Source organism: Fistularia commersonii, chromosome 13 (assembly GCF_037954325.1).
Source record: "Fistularia commersonii isolate RoL2024-O1a breed Wild chromosome 13, RoL_Fcom_v1.0, whole genome shotgun sequence".
Classification (NCBI taxonomy): Eukaryota; Metazoa; Chordata; class Actinopteri; order Syngnathiformes; family Fistulariidae; genus Fistularia; species Fistularia commersonii.
Window position 1 is genome coordinate 12785806 of NC_141296.1, and position 11695 is coordinate 12797500.

The following is an 11695-nucleotide window of genomic DNA, read 5'->3' on the forward strand; positions in this document are numbered from 1 at the left end:
TCCACAAGTATAGCTCTAAACGCATGCAACTGCGTATCGGTCGGTACCAGTACGTCTATATCGATATATCGATTATTGCCCACTGCCGGGAAAACACGTGAGACGTTTAATTTCGCACATTTTCCATCCCCGAGCGCAGGTAAACTACTGTAAAAACACACACATATATCACTTGAACTTTGCAAGCGTGCAAAACTGAGCGTGTGTCTGTAAGAAGCAGGAAACGACCTCCCCCCTCCCTCCCCTCCCACACACACACACACACACACACACACACACACCCCTCCATCTCTCCACCCCTTCCTCCTCCTCCTCCACGCTATAACAGCGAACTCGGCAGGCCAAGTTGCAGAGTGCAGCTCAGCCTCGACAGCGGCTCCCTTCCCCACCGGGGGTCTTCGGAGCGCATCGCACCTCCGTGACCGCTGGATGTTGAGGAGCCACGATGTCCAACCCCACGCACGACCCCTTCTACTCGTCCCCGTTCGGACCTTTCTACCGGAGACACTCGCCCTACATGGTCCAACCCGAGTATCGGATCTACGAGATGAACAAGCGGCTGCAGACGCGCACGGAGGTGAGCCTACCGGAGGAAGGCTTGCGTGTGCATGTGTGTGTGTGTTGGCGTGGATTTTGGTTGTTGTGAAAGGTGGTGGTGGTGGATCTCCGGGTGGGGAGTGTGTGTGTGTGTGTGTGTGTGGGGGGGGGTTGTCCGCGTGTTTTTTTTTTCCGTGGAGGGGTGGAGGGGGGGAAGTCGTGGGTCGCGATCCTGCGTGTCGTGAACGCAAACAGTTTCCGGCGTGGAAGCGAGACTCACGTGGCTAAACATCCCCTCCCACGCCGCCCCGCCCCGCCCCTTCCCGGCGGCGGCAGTGACTCACCTGGATTCCACTCACTCCCCCCCCACCCCCCCCGGCTGTTGCGTGTGTGTGTGTGTGTGTGTGTTGGGTTGGTACCGATCCAATTAACTTTTTTTATTAGTATTTTAAAAAATTTTAAATCGCCGTGACGTCACGCTTGCGGGGAAAGTTTGCCCGCGTTGGAGTGAGAAAATAAAAAAAAAAAAGAAAAAAGAAAAAAAAAAAAAGTGCCCGGGAGAAGAGAAGTGGCAGAGACCATCCGGGACCTTTTCACGCAAATTTAAATATATTTGCATACATTTGCATATCGCACGCGTATTTGCATGTATTGTCGGCTCCGTTAAGTATTTAACAACAACAACAACAACAACAAAAATAATAAAAGAAGATAGGAAAAATCCGACATGGATTTCGAGTTTCACCTGAGCTTTGTGTGTGTGTGTGTGTGTGTGTTGGTGAACGCGGCGTCCTGCAGCTGGATGCGGTGCGTTCACGGCGTGTCAATTTCGCGACCCACGGGTGACACAACCCCCTCCCCTCCCACGGTCAACCTGCGGGTTCCTGACGCGTGAATGTCCAGATTTCCGCTCCCATCAGATCCAATGAAGGCAACAAAACACAATCTGACTCAGGGATTATAATCTGCTATTAGGGATTATGGTATTGATATTGATATTTAATTGATTTCTTTCAAGCCTGCTCCAAGGAAGTGACTTCTGGTAAATATGAATCAATAAACCGCTAGAGATCGTTTCTCCGACAACCGCCGCTTCCATCGTCCCCGTTTTAAACGTCGGGCCTGAGCCGATCAATGGATTGCCAATAGTGAATATTGGAATCGGCCGAGGAACTTGACCACCGCGCTTCAACTCGCGGGGGAGTTTTCTTTTTCCCAGATTCTCCCTAAGAATCGGATTCGCAGACGTAGGCTGAGATCGATCGGCTGTAATCGACAGCTGATAATTAATCGATTGATCCTCGCATCTCGGTCCACATGATCGGCCGATCAATTGATCGAGGCGTTAAAGGCGCACCTATTAATATTCCTCCTCTCGACGATCGACGGATCGATTCGTTTTCTCCCTTTCGACATTCCTACCACGGCCCGCTTGTCTGTCGTCCGTCCCGATCGACTTATCGATCGCCGATTCGAATAAGCTCCGGCCGACTTTGTCGTTCGATCCCTTTTCCTGTAATCGATCGAAGGAAAACCCGTTCGGGATAAACGCCTCCGCCTGTTTTTTTTTTTTTTTTTTTTCCTTTTTTCGGAAAATCCCATTTTCAGGCAGGGCCGTGGCTGAGCCGCTGCAGCAGAAGCACGCCGGCGCCGGCTCTCCCGAAGAAGGAACTTGCAACTTTAAGCAGAGCGGGCCCACGCCGCCGCCGCCGCCGAGACGCACCGGCCCGCTCTGATGCATTATTCATGGCGAGTGGTCCAAGCCCCGGCAGACCTCAACTCCCGTAACACACACACACACACATATATATATGCCTCAGCAGTCGTTCCACACCCGCACACACACACACGCGCGCGCGTTCCTGTACTGACGGAGGCGTGACACGTACGGGTTCAAACATCCCGATGCTTTGCTCCGCCTCCGCCGCGTGAAAACGAGGCTTAATATTTCAAATTCTCGTTTTCATGCTGTTTCACATCCTTCTTCCTCGTTCCCCGCCGCCTTAGAGCGTCTTTCTCCGTGGTTGTTTGGCGTTTTGATGAGAAATGCGTGTTTGTGGTTGTGAAGGGGCGGAGCCTCTTAAGCGCGGCGTTAATTATTAGCAGGAATCACCTAAAAACGGCGGTCAGAAACTTCCGAGGGGGAGGTCGGTCTCGGCTTCGACGAATCCGGGGGCGGTGGTGGGAATTGGCGCCGTCGTCTTGGTGACGTTCACTTCCTGTTCGGGGCCACTTCCTGTCCTTGAGTTAGCATTAGCATAGCGAGGTTTGGAAACAGGAAGTGGAGGTCGTAGGTTACAAAGCGCAAACTCAGCCGCCTCCTACGGGACACCTGCTTTCTAGTGAATATTTCAACGACGTCTTCGCCACTCAACGCCGCAAATTGGAAAACATATTAAAAACCCGAACTATTTAGCACCACACACACACACACACACACACACACTTTTCATCCTTGTTTGATGACGCTGCTTAATATAGTTACGAGGTTTCCTTTTCTTTTGGCCAAATCGAAACCCGGTGTGCCGGACTGAGACGTTATTAACTCAAGGAAGTTTTCCCGCGTTCAAACAGCTCCCATTTTATGGTATTACCTCTTATTTCAAACCTCGTATTATCATTTCCATTAAGTAGATTTGATCCTTCATATATTTCACTCAGTTCTGGGTTCTGCCAAGACCTACCTCCCATACAAATCAATTTTATTCAAAAAAAATCACAATAGTATTAAATGAGCTCAGTGGGGAAGTGGCCTAATTTAATATCCCCTGTATTTAGCATTTTCTCATTCATTTTCTCATACATTTTAAACAAATTTTCAAGTTCCTACATTACTTGTACTTCCAATGATACTACTACTAATAATAATGAGAATACATTTATTTTTGAATGACGTTGTTAATCTAACTATCTATAGATTGTTATTCTTATGATTTCAAAAGAGAAACATTGATGGAGAAAATAGAAATTTTATTCATGCATTTTTCAATAGTGCCATCAATTTAGTATTCTTAATTATTTTCAGATTTCCTAATTCCATAAATTCAAAAGGAAAAATTTGGTGGAGATAAAAGACTTGGCTTATCTTGTTTATTTTTTTTAACATTTTGTATTGTTGTTGTTGTTGTTGTCGACTCTAAAATGATCTACAACTATAAAGAAACACAAGACAAAACAAATGGTATTATATGGGCATCTATATGTCAAGGCCCAAATTTTAATTTCTAAAGACACATTTTAAATGGCACGTCCGATAACTGTTGCCATATCCGACTCAGGATGGGCTCGGTAGTGACGCGACACCACGGCATGACATGATGCGCGGCGCAAAGTGCAAAGTGCAGTGTGGTTAAGTAATGAGTAAAGTGGTCAGAGAGATAAATAAAACATGGATACACGTATCTGTGTATATACAGTGTGTGTTTTATGTACAGCGGGGATCTGTACTGTATCCTTGTGTGTACATGAGATGATAAAAGTCTACGTTTTGATGAAGATGTAATCTGTATGTGCTCATCGGGAACAGATGTTGGTGTACGACAAGGTTTCAAGGTGTTCGGCAGAGTGATGGCTTGTGGGGAGGAAAAACAAAACGCCGCTCCGACGTCTGATAGTGCGATGGGATCTGCAGTAATGTTAAAAAAATATATAAATCGACATACGTGTATTTCCATACATATATTTCTTTTGTATTTATTCGAGTTTCCTGCTCACAGTTGCATTACTTAGCTTTGGAGTCAATTAGACAACGGGGAGGAGCAACGTCTTTTCTCGCCGTTACACTTGAACAAACCATCTCAAAACTCCAGAGATGCAATTAAGCTCCCATCGGCCGGTCGGAGAAACGCTGAGGCTGGACGTCCCTGCCAGCCGGTCACAGGCGTGCAAACATGAGAACCGCGTGGCTTTCTGTAAGGCGTTGGGAGGGGGGGGGGGGGGGGGGGGGGAATTAGTTTATTATCATGTTATAAGCAATGTTGGATTTTTTTTTTTTTTTTAAAAGGTAAGTTCCGGTTTATTTGGATTTATTTTCCCCCCTGGAGTTGATGGGGATGAAGGAATAAAAACGCGGGCAATAGACAAGATGCGGAGGTTGAAAAAGAGGCATAACCAGGGCAACCGGAGGTTGTAATTACAACAAGCTAAATTCTGCAAATCACAATGAGAGGGAAAAAGCAGAGAATCTGAAAAAAAGAACATCAAATAAAAGTGTAGGATAGTTTTGTTTTTTTTTTAAATTAAAGAAATGTAGTATTTCATACTGGCTACCAACAGGGGGCAGTATATCACCAGAGAGACAGCAGAAAAGGAGATCATTATAATTATTATTTGTTTATTTTTCTCTTTTTTTTTCCACGTAGTTTTATTTAGAAAAAAAAAATATACAATCGCTTGCGTGTCGTCGGGATGTTTCAACCTCTTTGAATTCTGGATTTTTTTGCAAAGCGGATTTTTTCCAATAATTCGGCGAAGGGAGTTAAAAAGTTAACAAAAAACAAAAGATAATTTTTTCTGTTTGAAAATTTAATGGATGGTATTTTAAAGATGTCTTGCTTACGTTTCACCCTTTTAAAAAATATAAACAGGCTAAATTAGCATTAGCATCAGCGGTAACGTATTGTTTCAGCCCTTTTGCACTGGCGGCTTCCAGCGACTTGTTCTGATTTTTATTTAATGCTTTTTCTGAAATACGTCCGTCTGACGTGGGGAAAGTGACACACGTCAAGGTGGGAAAAGACTAAATCAATGTGCCGTTGGTTTGGGCTTTTAGCACCATTTTACCCAACCTGATGCTCAAACTTGTCACATGGAGGTTTGAAAGTTTCATTACGCCTTTTCTGCTTTTTGTCTCGCGGTGTCAACATGATTTTTTAAGGTTGTTTATAAATATAAGAAACAAATCTTGTCACAATTATGGCCCGGGTACAAACGCTAAACACGGTGGAAGGAGCGCCATTGTCAAGGATAAGAATAGCTGGAGGCGTTTCTCAGTGCTGCCGCTGAAATAAATGACTCACTGGTTTGCATTCCTGTCGCTCCGACTGCTTTTTTAAAATAATATTTTGTTTACACCTGTGTGTGCATGTGCACTCACACACACCACAAGAGGTTAATAGCGGGGGTTAAAAAAAGGGTGTCGATACCTGATTGTTTTCTCATAACTGACTTATGACAATTATACCATTTTGAACTGAATAATTTGTATTTTTTCATCAATTTGGGGGATTTTTTTAATCATCTTTTAATTGCTATATTAATTTCCCTTTTACACATTCATTTTGCTTGCTAACTTTCACTTGGTTTCTTGTTGATTTGAAGCTATCGTTAATTTTTGTTATCAAACTAGGTCTTAGCCAATAGCAATTTTGTAATCCTTAGCTAATGTTCACACATCAATAATTTGGCGATCCATCTCAAACATGACAGAAGTACTCCACTAGCCATTGCAAATATCAGAAATAAACTCACAATATACAGTCACAGTACAGTCACACCACGTATTTGTCAATGTTTACCGCTCTGTTAGAAGTAGTATTTGCTCCGAGCCGCGTACTGCAGTATTTGTAACCAAAGAGAAGCACATCTTTACACGGAGTCGAGAAAATGATCATTTTCGCAGCAAATCGTTTCACGCGATCGATCCGTCGGTGGAGGGACGGATGGAAAGGGACCAAAGAGCGGCTCAGACCGAACCAAATCACTCGGATATTTTGTGCGAGAGAAAAACAACAATTGCCGCATTTACGTGATTAACAAAACAGATTCAGTCATTTTCTAAAGATGGACTTATTAATTCATTAATCTGCGGTGACGACATCGGCGTTTCGCAACTGGCTCGTCGCTTTCGGCCAACGCAGATTATTTTCTTGATAAATGAGCGAATCGCTCGGCCTATTTGTCTTCGCGTTAACTCGATTTTGTTTTATTAGTGGCCGAGCTCCGGGGGCAAGGCATGCATATTTGCAGGATTTTTCAAAAAACGCGTGCCGCTAAACTGAAAGAGAAGCCAAGTGAGGTTGAGCTTTAGTTAGCATGCTATGCATCAGGAAGTATAGATTTGAGGACATTCAAATACTCCTATTTGTTTAGTCTTAACATGTCCGTGGACTGAATACTGTGAATGAATGTGACACGGTTAAATGGCTCCTCTGTCCCCGTATGAGGACGTCGCTTTGCTGATTTTCTTGTTGCTCTGAGACAATTATTTCTAGACGGTTATAAGTTCTAGCGAAGCCAAACGGGTCGGAGAAATTAAAGAGATGCAAATTCATCGCTATCTCCTGCATCTGAGAAGGTCAAGATCAAATCGTGTTTTGAAGTCGGACGTCCAAGCGCGGAGAATCTTATTTTCCACGTCGTCTTTTGGAAACACGCGTGGAAAACCCGAGAGCGCGGGCCGCCGCGGGTTCCGAGTGCGTATGTCAGGAAATCAGCTTCAACCTTTGAACTGACGATGGCGCAGCTCCGGAGACGACCAGGGGTCCCCCGCCCCCGACCTCATTACCACGCCGCTTTCAAACTCATTACCTGCCCGGCTGTATGTCTGCTACCGTGCAGACCGCTTCCCACATTACCTTCGTTTTTGCGAGACGTGAACCTGCCACAACACGGCCGTCGAAACAGCATAGGTTGCATATGCTGCGTGACCACATTATGTGTGTGTGTGTGTGTGTGTCGGTGGCGGTGCGAGGCCTCGGCATGCGGAGGCAGCTATGATGATTTGTGGGGGAATTTGACACTTAAACGTATGCAAATGAGACGGCGGATTAACATTCAGAGGAGGAGCCTGGGCGACCTCAGCCGGTGTGAGGCTATTAGCATAGCGGGCATTAATATTCAGCAAAAGGCCGCGCGGGTACAGAACAACGCTGTAAGTAAAACCGCCGCGCCGAGGTTGAAACACAACGAAAAACAAAAGCCTTTTAATGGCAGCGCTCCGCTAATTCTCGCGGCGGGGGGAGGAAAGGGGGGGGGGGGGGGGGGGTCGATGGCGACGCGCATCCTCGGTGGGCGAATTGCAAAATCAGTCGTGATTGACAGGCGGTTCATTGGATTCCCACGTTCGTTTTGCGTACTTATTCCGGTTCTCATTAACCGAATGGGCCAGCAGACCTGAGCGATTGCAGGAGACGAACCCGAGTCTTCATTATGGCCAAATCCCTTGTTCCTGTCATGGGCAAAGTGGATCTGTTCCCATCAGCATCAAGTGTCAGGCTGACATGAATGGGCTCATGGCACCAGGGTCAAGATGGCACTGCGCCGGAAGCTTGTGGGGGAAGGGATTAAGAACAACTGCCAGGAACAAAAAAAAATCTGGGATTTTTTTTTTTTTTTTTTTTTCTGTGGTCAGAAACAAAAAAACAACACAAAAAAAAAAAAATCCCAGATTTTTTTTTTTTTTTTTTTTGTGGTCAGGAACAAAAAAAACAAAACAAAAAACAAAAAAAAAAAAACAAAACAAAACAAAAAAAAATCTGAGATTTTTTTTTTTTTTTTGTGGTCAACAACATATTTCTCTCCATCTACTTTATTTTTTTTCATTAGTGATTCATTAAAACGCCACAGCTGGTTTATCCACCTTAGCACTCCGCCCCCACGAGTTCCAAACAATGTTATCAAAAAAGCAGTGAATTTTTGGGGAAAAAAAAAAGAAATTTTGCGTGCTAAATGATACAGGAACGCAATAGACTCTTTCACTCTGGATTTATTCAGTGGTTATTTACTTACTTACTATCTATCTATTTCTTTTTTCTTACTTATTTATGTATTCATTCATTTCCTAAAGCATCACTTTGTACAGTCAACTGGACAAGGTGCGTCATCATAAGGTTACTGGTTAATGCAGCCTCAGTATAATTTCAAGAAGTGATTATTGATTTTTAAAATCAATCAAATGTAACTAAAAATGTATACATGAATGTATGTATTTATTTATTTAGCAAAGACACATTGGATATCTTCCATTGTCCAGATTAACACCTTATAATTGGGACAAAAGAAAAAAAAAATAGCGGGACTCAAACCCTAAAGCAGGGGTGTCAAACTCATTTACACTAATTCCAATTTTTTCCCTTTTTTAGTGTGAAGGAGGTAAACAGGCAAATTATAAAAATCTGTATATGTAATGAACTCTTCTAAAAAAAATTACATGATGAATTAATAGTAAAAATGAATATCACTAAGGAATTGATGAAATTACATCCTAAAAATATGGTTGAGTTAATAGAGAAAATCTTGTCACTGTGGGAAAATTTGGCACTCAAATTTATTAGAAAATGGATTGGTGGCATGTAGAAGAGGAGGTATCATGTTTGCAAGGCTAATGGTGGCTATCCTGGTTGTTAAATCATTCTTTTCAATTTTGAAATGTTTTTTTTTGCTATAATTTTTGCGTTTTTTATAGAAATAGGAAAAGATCATTCTAACAATGTCACTAGGCATTTTTTCATCAAAAAATCATTTGGTTTTCAAATTTTGAAGCAAAAAAAAAACATTGCAAAGTTACTTTTTCATTTTTTCCTTGCCCATTTTTTCTTGAAACCCACTGTATAAACTTTCAGATGCATGAGAGAAAAAAAACGCAGGGCGCACCAACACGAAGATCTGATTTCAGGCAGGGGGCCACAAAATATTGTTCTGAGGGCCGCGAATCTGAGACCCCGGGTCTGAAGAAATATATTATTTCAGTAAAATTATAATATTATAATTAGCAATAATCACTCAATTAGTTATTTATCGCCACCTCGGGATGAAAACTGTTTGATGTTCCTCAATTTTGGTCTAATTCCACTTTTGATTTTTTTTCTCCAAAGCTACATTTAAATACCCAACATATTCTTAAAAAAAGGTAAAACTCGATTTCCCAATAATCAATATACTCCTCGCATTAAAACGTAATGAATAAAGGTCATCGCGGAAGGCGCAATCCACGTGTGGAGAAGAACGTCCAGGTTTCGCCGCCATCATTTTGGCGTATTTGCCCGGACGACGTGTTGCATGTGGACACGCCATCAATCAGGCAAAGTGACGAACCGCATCTGGACGCGCTCCGGCTCCACCGCCAGTGATTGATGGTGTTTTTTTTTTTTTTTTGAATTTCCCTCGGATTCTTGCGCTGAATCCCCCCCCCCCCCCTCCTCCCCCCGTCATGTGGCCCCCGGTTTATTATTCCGTCATCGTTTCGGGAAGAATTAAACCTCAGGAATACTCCCAAAATCCACAGTCACAACATCGCAATGCGAACTTGTGAATTACATTCGATGAAATATGAGATACTGTGTGATATCGTGAATGTCGATCAGGTATTTTCAATATAATAGCGACGTCGAGAAAAGCTCCTGGATCTTGTAAATGTCATCCAGTCCTACTTGGAACATAAGTAGAAATGTTACAAGGTTATAAATATGTTGTAACTGCCGTGGACATTTAAAATGTGTGTGACTTTTAAGAAAATAAACACAGAAAGATTAGACATGTAGATGATGATATTTTTAGTTTTCAAAAGCTGCCTCTCAGCCAACAGCCTCGCATTTCTAATTGTGTAATAACAGGATAAGTAAAAAAATTTTAAACGATCTCAAAAAACTTTTTTCACATTTTCATTGAAAAGTAAAATATCATCTGCCTTTGTGGCGCATTGTCGCTAATCTTTTTAAACATCTCCTTAAAAATATGTTATTTTGGCACACTTTTTCTGCTCTTTGAACTCTGGCCACGTCTGCCCTTCAAGTTGGAATAACTATAAAATAAATGTATATATTATACAAACTGTTTTCTGCTCCGTTCAGAATATCTTGGATTATTATGGTCATCCGGCGGTTCGTAATAATAAAACGACAGCTGCTTCGCCCCAAAAGCCTCCTTATAACCTCTGCTTGATCTCCATGGCAACGATGGCGCCTAGTGCCAGGTCGTATTTAGACAAAGTGATAGAGCTGGGAAATAACTAGCTGTGTGGAATTTGTTTATATTATGATGTTGGAAAATACTACTCACTGACAGCCATACTTTATTTATTCATAAATGTAGTTCTTTTTATGAAATAGCCGTCCCTAAAGAGCAAAGTTAGGGCGCCGTAGATATAAGATTTCTTGTTGAATTGAGCAGCGTTTAAATATTTTACACTCATTTTACACTTAAATACACACATTTTACAGGTGTGTGTGTGTGCGTAAGAAATGAATAAAAAGATCATCTTTCACTTTTAAATCATACTTAAGTGAAGTGTTAAATAAGTGTATTCTTACCTCTGCATCCGTCAGTCACCTGTTGCCTTGAAGTGTAAACAATCTCATTTATTACACTGTTATGACTAGATAGTGTGTGTGTGTGTGTGTCTCCCCACTACTAATTAAAACATACTTGATCTGCCAGTGATCTCAGCTTCAGATTAAAAAACGCTATTTAGCATTTTTTATAATTCCAAGGTTGTCAGTGTAAGTGTGGACAGTTACGTCAACACAGTGATAACAAACCATTAATAACACGTGTTATTTGTTCGCTCAGTGACGAAAACCCCGTGGGAAGCGAGGGGGTTTTCCGTGGATCATCATGTGTTTGTGTCACCCGGCCAGGATACCTCAATCAATTTTCCAAATGAGAAAAAAATAATAATTATTATTATTACTCATTTATTTCGAAAATTTCCCTTTTGCTTTCAGAGTTTTCAAAGCGGTTAGAATTTGTTTGATGTTGATTTTCTGAGCTGATATTTGAACTCTGATGCCCTAATGTGAAACTTTTTTGAGTCATGGAGACGTTAAGAAACTGCATCGTATAACAACTGCAGGAACTATGTGTTTTGTTTTGTTTTGTTTTGTTTTTTTTTATGAATTAATCCATCAGAATGGCGTTCTTAATGTTAATCCATTAAGTCCTAGTCATTTAACTCTAGTTGGTGCAGGTGACCATCTTGTTCTTGTGCAATTTAAGATACATGTATTTGTCTTGTCATGTATAGTATTGATATTTTTCAGTTAAAATAGTTTTTATCAAATGTCGTTTTTGGCAAAAACAACTAAATGAAAATGTAAAATGTAAATGCAGTGTTTATTTTGTAGTTCATTTTTTGACATTTTTGTCACATCTTGAAATATATATTTTCTAATTTCCTTCTTTTTTTCCCACTAATTAAATAAAATCAATTCGATTTCACACA

At 41.8% G+C, this 11695-nt stretch overlaps 1 protein-coding gene across 4 annotated transcripts in view; it reads left to right on the forward strand.

Annotated features, from left to right (window-relative positions):
• Positions 1 to 341: 341 nt before the first annotated feature.
• The window catches only part of ldb2a (LIM domain binding 2a), a 96452-nt gene continuing 85098 nt past the window's right edge, over positions 342 to 11695 (forward strand). For 2 of the 4 annotated variants that reach the window (XM_086158089.1, XM_086158090.1), the window contains exon 1: positions 342 to 577. In XM_086158089.1, coding sequence (XP_086014215.1) covers positions 446 to 577 — 132 coding nt within the window. In that variant the 5' untranslated portion in view covers positions 342 to 445. The remainder of the gene's footprint in view (positions 578 to 11695) is intronic. The other 2 variants (XM_086158087.1, XM_086158088.1) reach the window with 1 other exon arrangement.